This window comes from Chiloscyllium punctatum, chromosome 1 (assembly GCF_047496795.1).
Source record: "Chiloscyllium punctatum isolate Juve2018m chromosome 1, sChiPun1.3, whole genome shotgun sequence".
Classification (NCBI taxonomy): domain Eukaryota; kingdom Metazoa; phylum Chordata; class Chondrichthyes; order Orectolobiformes; family Hemiscylliidae; genus Chiloscyllium; species Chiloscyllium punctatum.
Genome location: NC_092739.1, coordinates 55,946,969 through 55,969,405, shown reverse-complemented (window position 1 = coordinate 55,969,405; position 22,437 = coordinate 55,946,969). Strand labels below are relative to the sequence as shown.

The window sequence follows — 22,437 nt, the reverse complement described above, 5'->3', positions numbered from 1 at the left end:
CACTTATTTAGGTACTTTCTTAGTGTTGTTGCTTCCCACTCTGGGCACAGTGCCATCTCTCCTCTGGCTTTCTTTCAATTTATTGCTCTCTCTCACTCTTGTGGATACTTGCCCCTATCTTAGCTTTTTTTTAGCTTCTCCCTGACTCTTTTCACCATCTCTTACCTTATGTGTTCCTGCCCTACTCTAGCTTCTCTGTATTCTTGTGAGTTCCTGACCCCTATAGTTGGATTCTCACCACCTTGTTCGTCATCTGATCCCATACTCCCCTTTTTTGTCACTATTTTCTGCTGGTTTCTGACCCTGCATTGACTTTAGCTCTTTGCCCTCCTCATGTTACCAGCACTTGGCTTAAGGCCCGATCATTAGTCAAAAATCTTCACCCTCTTTCAACCACGAATCCTTGCCATCGTGGGCAGCTGCCCTCTTAAATAAGGCTCAGGCATGATATCAGAGAGTTCAAGGTCAGTGGGGTTCAATTTTAAAGGTTACACAATCACTTCAAATTGAAGGCCTCCCAGGGACACCAACGTTGTCTGAGCTTTGGACACTGACCAGTTTATGTATTAAATAACACTGTACTTAAGCACTTTTGTTGGTGAGCTGCACAAATGGATATGAAGTTTGGTTTGTGGTTCAACTCAATTTTATGAACAAAATATTCCTTTTTAAAAATGCTATAATAACATTTCCCAAATTCCCACAATATTTAGTCTCTGTCTAGCTCTATCTGTCTGAGAAAGGATTTTACCCACAATGATCCATGTGTTTGATCTGGACATGTGTTGGAAGTTCCTTCTTCTCCAACATTAGACTGGCTAACTTCCATGAAGTTAGGTCAGGGGAGGTGTTGGCAAAGTGGTATTATTGCGCAGCTATTAATCTAGAGACCAAGGTAATGTTCTGGGGACCTGGGATTGAATCCTGCCATGGCAGGTGATGGAATTGAATTCAATAAATATCTGAAATTAGGAGTCTAATGGTGACAACGGAACCATTGTTGAGTCATGAAAAACTCATCTGATTCCCTTTAGGGAAAGAAGGAATTTGCTATCCTTACCTGGTCTGGCCTCCATATGACTCCAGACCCAAAACAGTGTGGTTGACAATTAACTGCCAGCTGACCATTCCTGAAGAAGGGCTGATGCCCGAAACGTCGATTCTCCTGTTCCTTGGATGCTGCCTGACCTGCTGCGCTTTTCCAGCAACACATTTTCAGAGCTGACCAATTAAGTATGGTTAATAAATATAGGCCTGACTGATGTTTGCCACATCCCATGAATGAATAGAAACAAACAAAACTCTCACAGGTCAAGGCAGAACTTTTCTCTACAGGTGGTTGGGCTAGGTTGAGCCTTCACGTAGGGGGATGGCTTCCAAGTGTGTGTTTTTATCCCTCTCCATCCCTCAGATCTTCAGGAATATTCTGTGACCTTTGGCCAATGGGGTTATGAGTTGGGATCAAATCATTCAATGGGGCCACACCAATGTCCTTCACTGTTGCCATGCTGGGACATGGAAAGTACATATACGCAGGTAATCAAGGTGCTAGAGTTTCTGGTTGACACTTCTCCAGTACACAACTCTTGCTCTGGTTGTAACTGGTACCCCTTCAACCTAGTTGATTTTGATTCCCACTGTTCTCTACCACTGACAGCTGCTGGCTGCTCTTTTAATTTAGTTTGGGCAATTTTCAGTTAGGACTGATTTCTCTCATTGTGGATCAATTTAGAATGTCCAATTTTGGGTCTGTGGTTTCTTGACTACATTGTGTCTATAGGAGAAAGTGAGGACTGCAGATGCTGGAGATCAGAGCTGAAAAATGTGTTGCTGGAAAAGCGCAGCAGGTCAGGCAGCATCAAAGGAGCAGGAGAATCGATGTTTCGGGCATAAGCCCTTCTTCAGGAATGAGGAGGGTGTGCCAAGCAGGCTAAGATAAAAGGTAGGGAGGAGGGTCTTGGGGGAGGGGCGTTCGGAATGCGATAGGTGGAAGGAGGTTAAGGTGAGGGTGATAGGCCGGAGAGGGGGTTGGGGGCGGAGAGGTCGGGAAGAAGATTGCAGGTCAAGAAGGCAGTGCTGAGTCGGAGGGTTGGGACTGAGATAAGGTGGGGGGAAGGGAAATGAGGATACTGGAGAAATCTGCATTCATCCCTGCATTCAAGGGATGCTGCCTGACCTGCTGCGCTTTTCCAGCAACACATTTTTCAGCTACATTGTGTATATTGTTATATATCTGATAAACATGGTCAGACCAGCAGAGATTTTGTTTTAGCAGTTAATTAACAGGATGGAGGACCTGAATTAGTGACTATGTTTGGCAATGAAGTACCAAAGGTAAGTCTGAGACAGCAAAGATGGAAACTGTTTTGCATTTCCTCCTGTATAACATAGATTCAAGTTTCAATGTTGTAGAGGAATTTGCAAATGATGCAGGCTCAGTAGACTTGCAGTTTGGTGTTCTCTGTTGTTGCTATTGTTTGCACACTCAACTTGAACATCATAGCTTTTGTGTTTACATTCAGTTTCATGTGATGAATTGATGGTAATTGTGGAGTCATATATGAAGCTATCACAACCTTCAGCACCACAGTGGATGATTATTGCCTGGATTGAACTTTCTAGGAAGTAGCCACCCTGTATACAATAGGAGTTCAAGGTGATTGGCCATCAAAAAGACTGGGAAGTACAAGAGTATTTACAATGTTTGCTGTGTTACATGTCTGCTTTGGAGACTACAACATCTTGAAAAATTCCAGCTCAGACAATGGCACTAATGAGAAAGGGAACTGCACAAGAACAAAGAGGAATAGAAATGCAATTATTGTAGGGGATTCCCATTGTTAGGGGACATACAGGTATTTCTGTAACCCCCATCATGAGTCCTGAATGATGTGTTACCAGGTAAAAGCATCCTGGAGAGGGTGCTAGAAATTCTGCACATTTTGGTACCAATGACATAGAGAAGACAGGTATTGAGGTCTTAAAGTCAGACGTTCAGAAGCTATGGAGGAAATTAAAATTACCTTGAAGGTAATAATCTCAGGGATATTTCCAGCACCATGCAGAGAATAGAAATAAAATAGCGAGGATCAATGTGTGACTTGAGATATGGAAGGAGAGTTTCAGATACTTAGGGTATTGGGGCAAATTCTGAGACAGGGGTATCTACTCAAAATGGGCAGTTCATTACTCCACAGTACTGGGACCAATGTCTCTGTGGGACAGTTCATTAGTATGGTTGTGGAGGGTTTAAACTGAAGTGGCAGCAGAATGGGCACCAGCTTAGAGATGATGATGAAAAAGAATGCCATACTTGAAGTGAGAGAGTGTTGGTCAGTGCCAGGGACAGAAATAGTTCCACATTAGTTAGCAAGGTACTGAAAACAACACTAGGTATACCAAAATAGACTTATAATGCAAAGGTATAAGCCCACAAAATATGGTGAGCAGATTGACGGCACTACGTGTGAGAAGGATAATTTCGAAAGAATTACTTAGAAGGAAAGGTGGCTTTAAAATGGCGAGGTCTCCATGCTTAATATTCAAGGATTAGGTTACCTATAAAAGCTGTAGAAATTTTTGAGAGCGATGTGTGAATAGGCCCTGTCATCATTCTTCCCCTGTGTGTATCGAGACACGCTGTAGAAGATTATTTGGAATAATTCATAAACTCTCCCTTGTATTTTAAATTGGTGATCAGGAATTCAAATGAAATTTGAAAATCGCTAATGCCAGTGCTATAGAGTATAAAAACAAGGGAACATTTGATAACGACGTTTTACAAAATACTGTTAAAAGTGGAGTTTCAATTTTTGTTGTTGTTGTCAAATAGAAAGTAAACCGTATTTAGAATAGAGCAAATGTGCGCCTTTTTCAATTCTGAGTTCGCGCCTGTTCAAAGCTGACTCAAAGATTAATGTCGGAAGTCTGGATTTCACTTTGCACCCGGCTTCGTGCAGCCTGTGCACGAACTAACTTGCTTAACGTACTGCCAATGCAGCAGGACGAGGAGAAAGCAGGAGCAGTCACATGGCAACGAGTCCCTACAGCGTATCTAATTAATATCGAAAGGAAATGCCAAATAGACCAGGAGCATAACTCCAGACGCAACCTGCAGACCTATTTATACAAAACACAGTTTATTTGTGAAATAGTTTTCATGAGAGCAACATACTTCGATATTCCATTGTGCGTTGCTAAATGTGGTAAAGTTAGTGAATTTCGAGATATGTGAAACTAGAACCGGTAATAAGTATTCGAAGCCTATTACTGAACTGAAGCCAAAAAAACTAAGCGCAAATTCCTTTCAATAAGTGAGTAAACTTTAGACGCAAATTTATTTATATCTATAGTTTTAGTAACATTTTTGTCTGTGGATGACTACATAGCATAATGCTTATGCAAATGTTGCTAAATCGGTGCACGGGTTTCAAGCGCTGTTATGGTACTTCGCTTTTCAGTGGTAGGAAAGCAATACGGTCTGCAGCTAATTCCACAAACCAGTAATAGTCTTACTGTGTTTTCCCACGATACGTTGTGTTATTTTTGGAAGAGAATTCTGTGCACGGCGCGTTTATTCATTACCCGAGTAAGTGGATTGAGAACGTAAACTTTGCTTCCTCTTAAAACAGGCGACCTCGTCTCCCTCTCTTGCTGCTGGTTTTAGTTGAAAGCTGGACCCTCCAAACGGTCTGGCTTGAAAGTGTCGGCTTTTGTGCCGTAATAAAAATCTTGTGAGATCGCGGCTGCTGGTTTGCGTGCAGTAGTAGGCTGTACTATATTGTTGTGGAGTATTGGGCGATAGCAACGGAACTCTCCAAGGTTTCAGTCGTTTTCCATTACGTATTCAGCACCTGCATAGACACCCAGCTCATCATCCTCACATGACCTGGAAACACGCTTTTTATATTAACCCGGGCAGTCAGGAGGAAACATCGTGGTAGCTGTTAAATTAGAGCTAGACGTGAAGAACGTTTTTATAATCTTGCCGGCGAACACTGTTTAGACTATCGGCACACCAGATTTCTTGCCTGGAAAAGAAGGTTGGCGGCCGAGGAAAGAGGCGGTGTGAGGTTCCAGTCTTTTTACAAACAATTTCTGATTTCTAATCTGAAGGAAAGTGCTGGTCGGAATAACTATCTCTCCCGAGAATTAGGTGAGCAACGTAGGATTGTGGTATCCGTAGCTCCATGACCGATCTAACTAGCTCTGATAATTAAAGAATTCAGCCCCAAGCTCTTGGGTTCGAGTGGTAAAGCAGCAGAACCTCGAAGGGGGTAAAAAAGCCGGAGTGACTTTGGTTAAAAGTGTGCAACCTTAAGTTTAGTGTGCATTCTGGATTTCGCATTCTATAAAGATTGAAAATTGGATTACATTTAAAAGGGTTAATCTTCGGCAGGAAACATTGCAGTAGCTGATTAGTATCAAAGCACCAATTTTGCAGCGATCTCAGCGCGTTATCACAACCGTTTCGTATCCACTCCGGGCTTTGGACTCGTGCGAAGACTGTGAAAACAGTTCCGCAGAGAATAAGTGATCATCTTTGAAACGCTGTATAAACATGGCCCCTGGTGGGAATTGATTCATTTAATCATATTACATTCCTCGTGGAATCTGGTCCGATTATAGCTCTGAAAAGTGCCGGTTGGTGGGCAAGTGTCTCCTGGGACTGAAAGTGAAAGTTAAAAGGACAACCGAAATCTCAGGTGCTGGACTGTACTGAGCACGCTGCGTTAACACCATAAATGGTGCCTCATTTGCATCGTCTGCTTTGGTGACCATAAGGGAAAGGCTTGCGAGGAAAGATCAATCAAGAAAATTAACTAACTGGTTCTGTTTCTTTCTCAGTCAGACCCAATCTGGAATCCCTCAATCCTTGACAGGACTCGGCGACTAATTGTAACACAATCTACCTGTCATTTCCAACCCCCTCTGCTGGACTTGCCAGGAAGCTGGGACCGCACACGTGACACTTTTGCCTTATTTCCCTGGAGTAGAAATAACCAGGGGGAGAAAGGGGGGGAAAAAGTCTCTTGTATTGCATTTTGCTGGCAATTTTAACTCCATGGTGTCAGTGAGCACCATTTGAAATCTCGTTACTGATTTGTGCCCTACACTCCTGGTTTTTGTCAGCCAACCCGCTCGCACACCAAAGCATCCTCTTTGGCTTCGCTGCCTCTGGACTCGTGTCACGCCAGCGGGTGAAGGGAGTGGGGGTGGAAAAGGAGGCGTGCGCGCACGTGACTGACTGCAGGAGGGATTGAGGAAGACGCCGGTTTGGGGCAGCGGTGCGGGCTGCTGCGAGAGGGCGACAGGGGAGGCTGCAACAGGTGGTGCTCGAGGCGGTGCTGCTGCTGCTGATCGAGGAGGCGGCCAGCGGCGCGCGGGCTGCCATCTGGAACTCGGACCCGGGAGGCTCGCGCTCGCTCACGTGACTGCGGCTCGGACACCAACGGCCGTTGCTTGCTTGCTCTCTCTCGCAGTCAGCCCCATCAATCCGTCATCCCACCTTCCCACTCTCTCCCTCCATCCCTCCATCCATCTCCTGCGGACGATGGCAGGTTATGGACTAAATGAAGACCTCCTCTTCTCCTCGTTCGTCTTCAGCTACATCAAGGAGAACCCGTTCACTCAGCAGGTAAGGGAACACGAAGCGGAGTGATGGGGGGGAGGTGGGGGAAGAAACGGTTTTTAAAAATCTAAGCCTTGCTGTCTGGGAGATGCTCTTTGCTCAGAGATCGAAAAAAATACCACTTCAACATTACTGAACCCAAAATAAAAAGAGGGGTCGAGAGTTCGTCTGTGTCTAAGCAAAATGAACTTGTCAGTGCGATCGTTCGGTGATGTGTGCAATACATTAATAAGAGTTCTTGCTCGACCAAAAAAAAGCCGAGAGCGTGTCCGAGGCAGGTTATGTCATTTTGTCAGCAATCAACTGGCAGTGTGTGTTACTCCTAACGATATGTCAGTAAGAACTGTATAAAGTGCATTGCAGGCGGTTGGACAGGTGACAGTTTTATTTGTAAGAAATGAGCACGTTTCCACTGATCTGGAGCAACTTCACTTTCAAAGGATCTGCGTACGTCTATGTTCCACGGCTGGATTTATAATTTTTACCGGCGGTTCCGAGCAGCCCTCCTCCTCCTCCTCTTCTTCCTCCTCTTCTTCTTCCATAAAAGTGTGTTGCTCATTTCATGGAAAAGGTGAGGAAACCCAGGGTGAACGTCTCTAGGAGACTGGAGACCAAACTTCCCGTTGCCAGTGTAATGTTACTGACCAAAGCCTGATCGAGCAACAACGCCGGTTAATAATACATTACAGGGATGACAGGAGCAGGAGGAGGCGCCAGGAGCTTCAAGTCTGGGAGACAAAAATGTTGTTGTTTGGAGTCGCTTATGTATTGACTGCTTGCTTGATTTTAATTTACTGCACATTCGAAGTAGCCTATAACTGTGCAACTTGACTGAGAAATTTACACCCTTCCCCCCCCCCCCCCCCAGACCTAATGCTGTAGATAAAATTACTGTGTATTTTGTCTGTCTTGCTGTCTGAAAATGTTAAAGTACGATTAAATAGTCACAAGTTTAAGGTTGAATCAAAGGTTGAAAGTGATGCGCAGTTCCGAGTCAGACACGTTAGTTCGTGTGGCCCTCTCGGGAAGGATCATACACATCCGAATATTTCACACTTGGGCAAACCAAAGAGTCGTGTAACCAGGAAGCGGTGTCTCTGTGGACGGTTAGCATCCTAATGGCAGGTCACTTGGGATCTAACATACAGATAAATCCAGGGATCTTCCATCCAGGATCAACACGGGAACGAGGGGATTGACAGGAGCTGGTGGTTAACGATTAATAATTAAGATAGCATTATGTTTTCAAAAATTCTGGGCGTGGAGAAAGTTTTACACAGCGGTTTCAATCTTCTAAAGTACTGAAGAACTTTGTGTACTTTTTAAAACAAAAATCCGAAACTGGGGATGTCATTAAATCCGGACCTCCTTGGCAGCGGGGAGTAGCTATAATTAAGAGGTTGGCTTCTCTCTCACTGTCAGTCGAGCCACAAAACTCAGTAACCAAGCCGAATAATTTTAGTCTGAAGGATTTGTCCATCTAATCCTTTTCACGCTTCTGGATAGCGATCAGCCTTGTTCCGCATTAAGTTGAAAGATTTGTTTGTTTAAATATTGATTTGACGTACGCAATATTTGAAGGAGGGAAAATGTAGGCGGTGAAATGTCATTGGAATTGAAAGGACTATGCAAAAAAGATCGAAGATTACATTATGATCTAACAACGGTGATGGCGGGTATATTTTTAATCATCCTGTTAAGATACGCCTTCGGGATCGACGGCACACTTCCCGCTGCACCACAGACCCTCGGATGATACCATACCATTAGATCGAGGACATCACCTCCAAACACATCAAAGATTCATTACTTTCGGAAGTGCCTTTCAACTTCTTGGCTATTGCAAAAGAGCAGAAAGATGCAGTGACTTTGGTGAAAACATCGCGGAGGGACAGACAAAATAAAAGGCCGATTCTTGCGGCTTTGTCACAGTTGTTAGTAAATAACGTACTCCAGTTTAAACAAAATAATTTATGGACTAACAACCATGCAATGTATATCTAATCGACTCGATGTTGCACAAGCACAGTTGTTTGCTTAAGGTCATACTGCTGAACCAAGTTAGATTGAATAATTTTTAACTTAAAAACAGATTCAGAAAATAAAATATAAAGCATAAATATAGATGAGAGCAACATCAACTTGCCACAGTTTGCTCGCATTGCTCCCCAAAAATCACTTCCATTCCAACAAAAATACTTACATTTCTTAAAAACTATGTGCATGAAGTTTACACTTCATCGAAATATGGTTTAATGGACAATACGTGCTTGCCTGTCACTTGTCGCAGGCTGTCATATGTTGGCCTAGTCAAGGGTGATTTGAGTGTGAACAAACCTGGTTTGGAGTAAGCGAACTCGCTTCATGGTATTCTCCATGATGCTGGTGCATCTTCTACATTACTTATTCTGACAGGCAGATGTCCCACATGTTCAAGAATCATTCTTGCCAAGCAAACTTATTAACCCATTGTTTGCAAAGATTCAATGAAATTCTAAATCATTTCCTGAATTTTTTTAAGGAAGCTTCTAAGGTCAACCATAGAGCAATGTAAACTGATTTATTCTGTTTGGGCGTATAAAATTTTGTGTTGGGATATATTTAATGTTATAACTGAAGTTTTAAAATATATTTTGCATTAATTGGGTGTCAGAATGATTAGTGTTTGCATTGAGTCAGAAGGTTTGAATTCGGGCCCCACTCCGAGCCTTGAGAATTAAAATCTTGGCTGATAACTCTGGAAAACTGTTCCTATTGGTTATGTGGTCTTTTGAATGTTCAGTAAGCTGAGATCCCAGCTTTCTCCTTGGGTTGATATAAAAATCTCAGGATACAATTCTCAGAACAAGAGTTCTGCCCTTGGTAAACATTTCTCCTTCACCACTAATGTAGGTTAATTTGTGTTCTTTTTGAGTAGAAGTTGTCTGCCCAATTGCACTAGATTGTCTACTCCTGTTCCAACCTTTGGTCCTACGTTTACAATGGTAACAATACTTCGATAGCAGTTAATTGACTTTAAAATGCTTTGGATATCCCAATGTTGTAAAAGTAACTTTATATTGTAATGAAAGCTTGTTTTTCATGTCAATAAATGTTAGAACTGTTTAATATCACTTGGATAACACTGAATATTTACATTTAATTTCCACATAATGCCTGATTACCTTTTAAGGGAAAGTTTGATATTTTCATAATATCATTGAATTCATATAGGGGCTTGTTCAACACAAGCCCTTTTTAATTTCTGATACTCAAGATTTTTAATCACTCGGGAATATTTTGTTGCACCAAAGGTTCTATTGAAATGTACTGAAAACAAAGTGCTGAAGATCAGTGGGTCAGGCAGCATTTTTTTCAGTATGGAATTCAACATATGCAATAATTTTGCTCCTATTAAAATGCAAGTTGGTTGTTGAGAAAGCATGCTGGAAATTATGACTTTGAAGTTTAACTCTGAGCAAACCACTCTTCAGATCCATAGAAACTCTTTTTGCATTTTATTATAAACTTTACCATAGATATTTAATAAAATTAGTGTTCTCAGATTACAATTGTCAGTTTGTACTGTTAACTTTACAAATTAGTGAAACAGGTGATGTACAGATGCAGCAGAACTATAGTTCTGGGAGAGTGAAACGTATGAAACTGTGAGATTTTATTGAATGCAAGTCATAATTTCTGCCCCTTTTTGTAATGAAATTTAGAATAACAGATCATTTTTTATGTTTCCTAATGTTGGTTACAAATCAGCAATGGCATAGTTTATTGTTGGTTGCCAGCCCAGTTTCACAGCTGGAGATGACATGCAGCTACAGAGATGCAAGTAAAAGTGGAAATAAGCAGATTATGAAATTGCCTAGAGATATTGTAGCATCAAAAAGTATAATGTTTAGACCTAAATATCACAGAAGATAGCAAGTCTTCTGGCAAGATTTTGTCTTACAATTGTGTACTCAACAACCACCTGATGATGAAGGAGCAGCGCTCCAAAAGCTAGTGCTTCCAACTAAACCAGTTGGACTATAACCTGGTGTTGTGATTTTTAAAAAAAAAACTTTGTACACCCCAGTCCAACACAGCATCTCTGAATCAAGATTTCCTTCAATCTTCAAATCTTTCCAAAAGCTCGCAGACTGTGATAATCTTATTAACTTTGAACACTGGACCAAAAATCTGGTCATATACACTAGAGCACCTGGAGGAAACCCATGCAGATACGGGGTGAATGTGCAAACACCAGATAGACAGACAGTCACTTGAGGCTGGAGTTGAACCCGGGTCCCTGGCACTGAGGCAGCAGTGCTAACCACTAAGCCACCGTGGCTGATTTGTCTGACTTAATCCCCTCTTTCTACTTTCTCCATATAGCCTTTGCTCCCTTCAGCCCTAAAATGCAGTTCCTTCTTTGAAATATTCAACATTTTGTCCTCTACTTTTTTCCATGGCACAGAATTCCACAGATCTAGCACTCTATGGGTGAAGAAATTCCTCATCCTCTCTATCATAAATAGCCTACCCCACATCCTTCAGACGGTAACCTTCTTTTGGATTTGGACTCTATCCTTCCTGTGTTTTTGTTAGTCTGTCTAATCCTGTTAGGAATTTATGTGCGTTTTTTTGTTTTCCAGCAAGCCTCTTCACCACCCCCTCGCACCCCCACCCCTATTCTTCCATATTCCCAGTGAATATAGTCCCATGGACTCGCCAATCTAGGAATCATTCTGATGAACCTTTGCACTCTCAAGCCAGTATACCCATCGTCATAACATGCTAGACATGTAAGCAACTCACCGGGAGTATCAGGCACTACCGAGGCAGGAAGGAGAAGGCATGTCCAAATGGATAACCCTCTAGCAGTGAAACAGTGCTGCAACCAGCAATATACCTGTGTCAGTGCTAATTTGTACCAAACGTTAGGAAGTGCATATAGGACTTGAATTTATTTCTCATAATTACATCAGGAATTTAGTATGAGGCTCTCCCTGGAGTGGTTACAGCTGTTACAGAAGACAGGAAAGAAACTCTTTGACAGGATGGCTTAGGGTCTCCTCTTCACAGTAGCTCCATGAGTCATAGAGAAGACGTCAGTGGCTTCAGCCTGCTGTCTGGAAACTGCTGCGGCCTCCAGGTATATTTCAGCTTGGCAGGGGTGGGGGCGGGGGGCAGCAGAGTTGGACAACAAGAACCACCTGGCAGTACCAGAAACCTGTCCTGTTCACTTTTTTTTATTGGAAGTACTGTTAACTGCCACACATCAAACCTACCTCCAACAAAATTTCCTCGAGGCAACAAAGTGCCAGATAATGACTCAGCATATTATTTTCAAATTTTACATCTGGTTCTGCCTCCAATATTGTGTGTACCGCATGTGATTGGGTTTACATTCTGCTCATAATGGTCAATCCACTGCTATTCAGTTATAAGAACAAAATAAACTAATGTTAGTGGTATTAAATAGTGTTTTTTTAGGGCTGCTTGTAAATTTTATAAAACTTAATGTTCTATATTTCTGTTTTAAGCATGGAGAGCAGAACTATATACAATTTGAAAGTTTGTTTTGATCAAGGCTTTTTATAAATTTTAACATTTTCTTCCATGGCAATTGTATTTTGAAAATGAGCCTATTACTTTGTTTGGACTCTTGTTTTTGTGTTTGCTAGTTTCAACAGTTTATGTATCTCTAATCTCCGATCTCTTTTGTAACTCTACCTTAATTTCAAGAAATAAATGGTCTCCTTACTTCACCTCCCTAGAATGAATAACCTTGCACTTCCATGTACCGGGAAACACTCAGGCCTGTAAAAACCCAAAGAACTGCAGGTGGTGTAAATTGGAAACAAAGACCGAAATTGTTGGGAAACCTCAGCAGGTATGGCAGCATCTGTGAAGAGAAATCAGTTAACCTTTTGGTTCTGAGGAAGTGTCACTTGACCAAAAATGTTAACTCTGCTTTCCCTCCACAGATGGTGCCAGACCTGCTAAGCTTTTCTTACACTTAGCTTGAATACATTTGTTTTTTCAAACAAAAAGAAACTTTTTCCTATTGTTTTGTTCTGCATTTCTAATATTACTTTTGTGAATGTCCTCTGAACCCTCTCCAGTGCCTTGTTATCCATTTTTATAGTGTGGCACCTAGAACTTTATGCAGTACTATTAGTTGTGGTTGGACAGAAGCTACAAGTTTAGTAGACCTTTTGTTTTGCTTCTATCACATTAGAAATAAAGTCAACATTTTTTTAAAAAATGGCTTTGCTAACCTGTTGTGCAACTTTTAGTGATTGATTTGATTGATTGAATTTGTATGTTGAGATCCCTTTGTCTCTCTACCTTACCTAGACTTACAACTTCCAATTATATGCCAATTCTGCAAGTTTATTAATGCTCTTGTGACGTTTTGTTGCAGTCCTCTACAGTATTAACTTTTTTTTTCCCTAATTTATTTGGAAATGTCACTATGCACCTCTGGAGCAGATGGGACATGAACCTAGGCTGGCTTGTTCAGAGGTAGCAAAGATACTGCTGCACCACAAGAGTCCTACAATAGCTTGACTTTTGTCCTAGACCCAAACATCTTCAGCTGCTTCACTGTGCAATCAGGAATGAAAATGTTCACCATAATTTGTAACTCAGATACTGAAGCAATCAGTGTTCAAATACAACAGAGCCTGGACAATATCCACGCTTGTGCTGAAAAGTGCAAAATAAAATTTACATCACTCGTATATGCCAGGCAACATCCATCTTCAATAAGAAATGACTGAACCGTCCTCCTTTTGATATTCAGTGGTATTGTAATCACTGAATTCTCTCCATAGCACCAGCCTGAGAGTTACCATTGGCCAAAGACTGAACTGGACTAGCAATATTAATGCAGTGCCTATATGACAAGGAATACTAGAACTTCCTAAAGCCTGTTCACCATCTACAAGGCTCAAATGAGGAATGTAAGTTCATCAGCATTTAAGAAGCTTGACATCATCCAAGACACAGCAGCTACTTGTTTGGTATTATATCCACAAACATCTACTCCCTCCACCACTGTTCAGTAGCACAGTGCGTGCCACCTCCAAGGTACACTGCTGAAATTCACCAAAGATCTTTAGTCAGCACCATCCAAACTCTCAAACACTGATCTATAAGGACAGGAGAAACTGCTACATAGGAACACTACCACTTGCAAGTTCCATCCAAGCTACTCCTCATCTTGGAAATATATTGCTATCCTTTCGATGTCACCTGGGTCACAATCTTGGAATTCACTCCCTCATGGCATTGTGGGTCTACCTAGAGCACAGTGACTGCAGCAATTTGATAAGGCAGCTCCTTACCACCTTTTAGAGATGAACAATAAATGCTGGCCAGCCAACTGATGCCCATGGCCTACAAGTGAATTTAAAAAAAACCTTCCAATTTGATGTCCACATAATTAAAAGTTGAGCTTTAGATTTCAAAGCTGAAGTCATTTTAATGTAAATTATATAATGCAATTGTCTGAGTGCTGATCCTTATGAGACACCATTTTCTACTGTCTGTTTTCTTTTCTGACAACCCATTTGGCCATTACCCCATCTACTCTGAGGAGACAAATAACCTGAAAGTGGGATGCTATTTCTATGTCACTGCGAATGAACCTCTGTTAATCCTACCAATTAGTAAATCTGGTACCTGACCCTGCTTCTGTCATTTGCTTAGGGATTAAGAGCAGAAGATTCTTCCAATTAATTCTGCTTCTGACTTCACAGAAACTGCTCTATAATTTGAATATTTCTATTTGTATTTTAGATTTGATTTACATTTGATTTTTTTTCAACTTTCAAATACATGCTAGCTGACACTTATGTATGCTGTTCTATTCTTTACTATACTAAACATGCAATCTTTTTATGTAAGACAGTATCGATTCACTTATTCATCTGTACACCTTCACTTAGGGTCATTAAACTTGTCATATGACAGCTAGTGATAGAAAGAGGACATATCTCCCCACTTCCAATTCTAGAGCACTGCAATTGAGTTTTCTGAAGGATATTGCACTTTGACTTTCAGGTAAAGCCAGGCTTGAAGATGCATCAATATGTTGGGACCAGGATTATGAAAATTTGAGAGCATATCAATAATTCCAAGAATTCTTGGAAGATTCAGGCTAGTATGAGTCTGCTAGCTTGACTATGTTTAATGCATCTCATTCATGTTAGGCTTGATTTCATAACAAATGCAGAGCTTATGTACTTGATGTGAGATTTTTGTAGTTGACAATGATTTTTAAAATAAATTTTCCTGAAATTTAATGTTGAGACCTTCATGGATGTTTAAGGGAATGGTCTAATAGGTTGGAGTGCTGCTCCTTTGGCAGGTAGCTAGTAGGGCAGAATCGTAAGACATGGTTTATGGTAAAAGATCACTTACAGGATTTCCTCTGAGGTGGAACACAACAGACACCTGAAGGATGCCCTCATAAGAACAGAATATGATGCCCAACTCCAATGTGCCACAGCGAGAAACCGTAATGACCTCAGAGGACAGACACTGGATACAACTGCTAGGCTACTCTTGGTTGTCCAGTACTTCAGAGGAGCAGAGAAACTACGCTATATTCTTCACAACCTGCTGCACATTATCGATGAGCGTGAGCACCTTGCCAAGATCTTCAACATGCCTCTACCTCTCGCCCTCAAACAACAGCCAAACATTAAACAGACTATTGTTCACAGCAAACTGCCCAACCTTCAGGACAACATTGACCATACCACCATACACCGACTGCCATGACAGGATTGTAAGACATGTCAGTGTCAACATGGATACTACCATTACACATGGGGACACCACATACCATGTGCAAGGCTGGTATTCATGTGACTCAGCCAATGTTGTCTAAGGCATGGTACATTGGCGAGACCAAGTAGATGCTACGCCAATGGATAAATGGACACTGCGCAACAATTGCCAGACAGGGATGCTTCCTCCCAATGGGGGAACACCTCAGTGGTCAAGGGCATTCGGCCTTGGATCTTCGGATGACTATCCTCCATGGGAGACTTCGGGATATGCAACAATACTGAGTTGCCGAGCAGAGGCTGATAGCCAAATTCTGTACCCATGAGGATGGCCTCAACCGGGATCTTGGGTTCATGTCACACTCGAGGACCCACTACACTATAGACACAATCACACTGTCTCATGCTCATGCAGACCCTCTGTCACACACATGCTCTCTCAGACACACATATAGCCTCACACTCAAACTCACGTGCACATCTTCACAGGCATATACTCCGTCGCACTCATGCACACTCTCCCTCTCCCTCACGTGCATGCGCATACACGAGTCTATAGAAAGAATGTATCTGCAAATATAAATTAAATTTTATTCGAAAAGTACACAATCTGTCTGCAGTCAGTGATATTTTATAAATTCTTACTTTGGAAATAGAACCAGTCTGACTCAAGGTTGGAACATGGACAGACTCTAACCTCGCCTTTTAATGTGTTGTCTGAGCTGAGATGTCACCTTTCTTTTAAAATCCTTAAATTATCTTGGGAATGTGACTTGAAGTTCTAAGATTTGCACATTAATGAATTGAAACCTGCAACCCCTTCTAAGTGATTAAAGACTTAACAGCAATCTAGGTTTGTTCAATACATCACATCAGTTGTACGATACTTTGATCTTTTACTATAAACTCTGTGTCTTATGATCCTGCCTTACTAGCTACCTGATGAAGGAGCAGTGCTCTGAAAGCTTGTGCTTCCAAATAAACCCGTTGGACTATAACCAAGCATTGTGATTTTTAACGTTGTCCACCCCAGTCCAACATTAGCACCTTCACTTTGTTGTAGGGAATAATCATGATAGGTATTGACATGAAATGCACAGGCACATTAGTTCCATTTTAATTTGTGGTTTGTGTATAATATTACATACTAGGGTAGATATTTATCCCTATTCAACATTGTTCCACTGAAGCACACTCCTGTTCTTCAGTCCCAAGATACAGAAATGCTTGCCCCAGGACATCCTCCTGTTTGGCTTCTCTAGTGTAGGTCTACCTAATGTTATGACCCATTATTAGTCATGGTGCAATGAGTGGTAAAGCTCGGCACAAAACTACCCCTTTGTTCAAGTAGTGTGGTGAGAGTGTCACTAGGGAGGAGGGGTTCCCAGTTAACTATCAGTTAATTATCACATTAAATTGTTTGTTGATAGCCTGACCTGCTTATCAAATGTACCATACAAACTAGCTGTTGTGAAACTGCTCATGGAAACCAGAGCAGGTTCTTGGATTCAACTTGCCACTGACTCCAAGAGATTCATAATGGCATGGTCAAACTGGACAGTAGGGCATGATCCACCAATACCAACGGCACATACTGTTCCACCACAGATATTGGCGCTCCCATTTCAGTGAGGCATTGCAGCATCTCAGCGCCTCCAATGCACTAGCCCTGTGCCCTGAAAGGGCAGGCTCCTCTAGGAGGAAATTCCAGCCTCCATCAGTGTATGAATTGCATTATGTACAGGTACTGAACAAGGAAAGGCATCCATTACATGGTGGGAACCAGATTCTCTGTGGGGCTGCATAAAGGTGGGGCCTTGTAGCCAGTGCAGTTACATATACATTACTTGGGTGATGAATTGGGGAATTATGAAGCCTGTGGAGTTAATAGAATGGGACATTAACGTGTCACTAAGGCCCCTTTCTAATGCTCAGGCTGAAAGGTGCTCACAGCAAACTATTTGCGGTCGTACCAATCATGAAGTGCATGAATTGCATGCAGTGTTGAGAAGAATGGTAGTGAAGGGACTTGCAGATAGGCAGTGTAGGTGAGCAGGCTTGTGAGGGAGGGAGCTGTATTTCCAACTGTTCACTGTGCACTTGCAAGAGAACGAGGGGAGCATATTTTCAAGTTGGAAGACGTGATGTTTAGAGGGATTTGAGGAAAAAATCTCTTTCACCCAGAGGGTAGTATATGTCTGGAATGCATTGGCTGGGCGGGTAGCCAAGAGATGTATCCTTGCAACCTTTTTAAAAGTATTTGAATAAGTGCTTGAAATGTCATAACATTCAAGCCAGTGGATCACTAGTGCTGGAACATGGGACTTAGAATAGATTTAGTACAGCTTTGGCGGTGCAGACCTGATGGGCCAAAAGGCCGCCTCTGTAGTGTATCAGTCTATAATTCTTTGAACAACATGTGATTAAGTTTGTCACACAAGCATCCAGGGTGTCTATTTCTTGACTATCTGCATTGATCAGCTCAGCTACGCCTCCTTCATATCACTGCTGGGGCACTTTCTGATCTATGCATTCCTGTGCATGCTGCTAGCTGAACGATAGGGTGAGGATGTGCAAGATGTCGATGAACATGCATTGCTACCCCTGCTGCCACATGATGTATTTGGTGATCCTCACAGAACCTTAAAACTTACACCTTGTTAATGACTAAAGAGTGATAGCACAGGGCATTACAAAGCATTTACAGCTACAGTAGAGATGAAGACAATCACATGAATGGTGAAAAATAAGGGTTCATGAAATCTTAACTATTTGCATAGTGTTTGTGAAATAAACCTTAAACATGAAGATGTTATCTGAATGAAGTGATGATATAACAGAGCGTGTGGTTAAACAGGCTATTTACATTTGATATACTGATCACCAATGTACAAAGTTTACAGCTGTCACCTGCATTTTTCTCTTCCTGTCCTGCCTGCTCTGTCTCTTTGAGCTTCCTTGCTCCACACGTGGGTGGAAGGAGGCTGCTCTGTGGTCAAACGCACTGGCCCTAGAGGTTTGGATAGGTAACCCCAGGAATATTTGGGTCTGGCCAGGCCAGTTATGCTAAGGCCTTGTCAGTCAACTTGGTCCACCTTGGCTAGAACTTCCTAGGGTTGAATGGGAGTAGGCAGGGTAGAGGTGAGGGACCTGGCTACCCCTGCACCTCTTGAGTGAAAACCATGGAGGCCCTATATATAGCTCCTCCTGTGAATGGCTATCTCCTGTCATGACGACTCTTGCCCTGTTGTGAGGGGCAAGCACCTGGACTACAGTCAAGGCTGTCTGTCCCACACTTGCACTTTCCATTAAGTCCTGAAGACCAATGCACAGGACAATGGAATGCAGGTGTTGATGTCTTTCCAGCAACCACTGTGTGCTGAGCCTGGCTTTATATGGGAGCCACAAATTTGTCTATGCAGGCAGATGGATAATTGCACAAATGGCTTCACTGCTGCAACATTTTGAGTGATAACAGGCAGTGTGTTGATGGACTGATTGCACTGCTGCAGTGTTTGAGCAATGATATATAGTGAGTTAATGAAGGTGCTGCAAGTCTCCAGTTTCTTAGCAATGAGGCCAGTGTGCCCTAAATGCGTGTCTGCCCCAGCTTCACATTGTGTATCTGTATGAAGTCCATTATGGCTGAGACTCCTATCAGGGGTTCAGCAGGTTCCTGGTCTCCAGCAGTCCACTGACTGCAATTGTACTGGTGTGCTTCTCTCTCCCTATGTGCGGTGATGCAGTTGTGTAATTCGGCTGTTTGTCAACTTGACTTTAAGCCTAACCTCGGCAGCTTCATAGATCTCAGTAGCATGTCATTGTCTATGCTGCTGGGGACTCCAGGAGGCAGTAACAATGATGCTTCCTCCAATGATTCACCATGATGTTTTGGGGAAGTTGAGGAACTTTCCTCTGTGGGGATGGGCTGTTACTTGGGAGTTTGGCTCTCCCCTTGAGGCAGAAGACATTGCAACCACTGGCCTAGAGGTAGGACACTGCCACTATACCACAAGACTGTATCCCTGTGGTATATGAGTTTTTTTTCCTTTGGCAAGAGGACCAGAACTACACTTAATATTGTAGGTGCAGTCTCATAAGTCTTCTGTACACTTGAAGCAAGAAGTTTTTTTTAAACTCAAATTCTAATGTATTAAGGCTAACATGCTACTTGTCTTCTAAATTACTTGGAGGATTTAAGGATCTTTTTCTGAAGAGTAATTTAACCTGTGTAACAAAATGTAATATTAATAGAACTGTAATAAATGGTAGTATACTTAAATCTACGGGATTGATTTACATTAGAGCACTATATAAATGTTCAATATTTTTAGTAAAATAATATTCATAAGGGTTGAGGGCAATTTACAAATTAGTGCATCAATGCTAATCAAAATAAAATACTTAAAAAATATTGTGTATTTCTAATACACTTGTTACCAGCGAATTGTATTTATAAAGTACCTTCATGCAGCAAATTGTTGCAAATTGCTTCATGAGTGTTATGAAAGTTTGCCAAATGATGAGTTTTTTTCCTTATGAGAACTTTCATTATAAAATATAGACTTTCCTGTCAACGTAGACTTTACTGGACAATGTCAATGGTGCAAAGGCAGCTTGTATGTTTCAAGGGCAGTAGCATAGCATAGTGACAATTTTTATTTATCTCTAACATGAAACATAAGGTAATAAGTTAATTTTTCATTTGAGAAAAGCAAGTTTTATTTTTCATGGAAATGACAATATTGCCATTGCTAGTGTTATCTATTTCAAACTGATTTGAAAAAAGTTGAGAAGAGATGTTTTCTTGAGTGATAATTTCTAGAAAACCACAATTGTACATCACTTCATTGCCATAAAATAAACCATAATGGTCTAGGTCACGTGTATGTAGGCCAGATAAAAGTGATGGGTTCACCAAAGGACTTCAATGCATCCATTGCGTTCCATCAAAATTATAGCAAATGCCATGGTGAGTTTTCTTGCCTTAAAGGGCAAGCAACTCCAGAGCTTTGTTTCACTTTCAAACAGAAAGTTATGAAGTAATCAATGTGAGGTTTTGTTTGAAAATGATAGTGTGAAAATGTGAAAAATAAATTAATTCAGTGGGCAGTGATTTTTAAATGCCACGTAGAACATTAATTTTCTCAATATTAGTATTTTAATGTGCCCTGATTCTTTTATAATTCTGCATTGAATATGTAAGTTCATACTGAATAGAGTTATTACTAATATTGTAAGTCACTGATAACATTATTCTCTTCTAGGCTCTTGGTTTGCATCTCAGTATTGAAAGACTTTGCCAGTAAGCATGTATTCTAGGATGCTCAAGCATAAAATTTTTTTCTTCTCTTTTATGGTAATAAAGTAGTTGATTATATCATAACATATTTTCTTAAAATCTGGTTATCTATATAAATGCCTTTATTTTAGCTGGAATATTTTAAAAATCCTGATGACATATCCATATGATGTACCAGATGGAATCTAGATAAGAATTAACTGAGATAAATACCACTTATTCTGTGCAATATCTCCCATTTTATTTTTATAATTAAGTTCTAGTGGAGTATCATTTAAAAATAGGCCAATGTGCTTGAAATTCTGTTACCAGTAATTTTAGGAACTAAAATTTTTTTAAAGAAAAAGTTAAGCTGTAAATGTCAGACTTGGGTTGTTCCAGATTGTGATGAGTTTCAGGAAATTAAACTTGCTGAATAATGATACTAGTGACATAATCTATGAAGTGACAAATAACAATTACTGCAAAATTCAGAAAAAAAAGCAGAATGCTTTGAAATAAATTATTACTAAGACATGTAGCTATTTGCCGAAGATGAAAATTAAAGGCAGATTGTGTAGCCTGAAGTTGCATTGGTCCCAGAAATTAATCAACTTTGGATCTATACTTTATGAATGTTATGCAGATCAATTGATATTTCTATTTAAAATTAAAAAGTAGTATTTTAACTGCCACTCATTTCAAAGAATAGAATTGAATTATGACCTGAACCATTTTGACAAGAAAATTACACAAACATGGCATTAGTTGTGTTGAAGTGGAGGTAAAGAATTGTAACTGTAAAGTGCCAAAAGTTCACATCATGACTGATTGATGTATGTTAGGTCTTAAATCGATAGACAATTGGAGCAATTATGGACTTCATGATACTTTAAAGAGAATGATAAAAGCTTTTCTCACATGGGACTCATTTCTAAAGAAAATAATTACTATAATATATTTATAAAATCATGTGACTAAAGGTGAATGTTTCTTGTTGAATAAATGATCAAATTGATGTTTTCAAATACTAACAGAAGACTTCTACATTTTTAAAAAAAGAAAGCAATTTTGATGGGTGACAGATTTTTAGTTCAAGGAACCACAATATTTGTTGCAATGGCTCACTAGCACTTGGATTTTTGAGATGGCATCAGGAGCGGAAAGGAGACCTGAAAAGGTTGCTTTCCAGATATCGTTCTTATCTAGACCTCCTGCTGTGGAATGTATGGGATTGCAGGTGAGCTCTTCTAAGGATAGGAGCCAAAGGATAACTTTTCCAACCATTTATGTTTTCAACCATTTCTGATTCTTTCATATTTGGAACATTCACCATGAGGATCCAGGTCTTCAGGAGAGCTTGTCAGGTTAGTGGTATGTGTCATGCCTCACACTCTGTTAATTTTATAGATATTTTCTAATTATTATACACACCTGAAGCAGCAGGAGTTGAACCTGAGTCCCCTGGCTCAGAGGTAGGGACATTACTCCTTCACCACAAGAACCCCACTAACTTGTTTAATTATATGCAGGTGCTGAGTACTGGAAATTCACATGTTCCCTACAAATTGATGCATACTGAAATTGTGGTTGCTGTGGCAGATGATGTATACTTTGAATGTATTACAATGTAAATAAAAAATGCCTCCAATTCTACTCTTCTATAATTGGATTTCTGGAATGCAAAATTTCAGAGAATGGTTGCCGAGAAGCAAAAGTTGGAACAAAGAAAAATGTTTTCAGAAGAA

The 22,437-nt window shown here is 40.9% G+C and overlaps 1 protein-coding gene across 3 annotated transcripts in view; it reads left to right on the top strand.

Annotated features, from left to right (window-relative positions):
- The first annotated feature begins 4,850 nt into the window (after positions 1-4,850).
- Positions 4,851-22,437, top strand: part of ppargc1a (peroxisome proliferator-activated receptor gamma, coactivator 1 alpha) — a 725,479-nt gene continuing 707,892 nt past the window's right edge. For all 3 annotated transcript variants that reach the window (XM_072563359.1, XM_072563267.1, XM_072563521.1), the window contains exon 1: positions 4,851-6,637. In XM_072563359.1, coding sequence (XP_072419460.1) covers positions 6,573-6,637 — 65 coding nt within the window. In that variant the 5' untranslated portion in view covers positions 4,851-6,572. The remainder of the gene's footprint in view (positions 6,638-22,437) is intronic.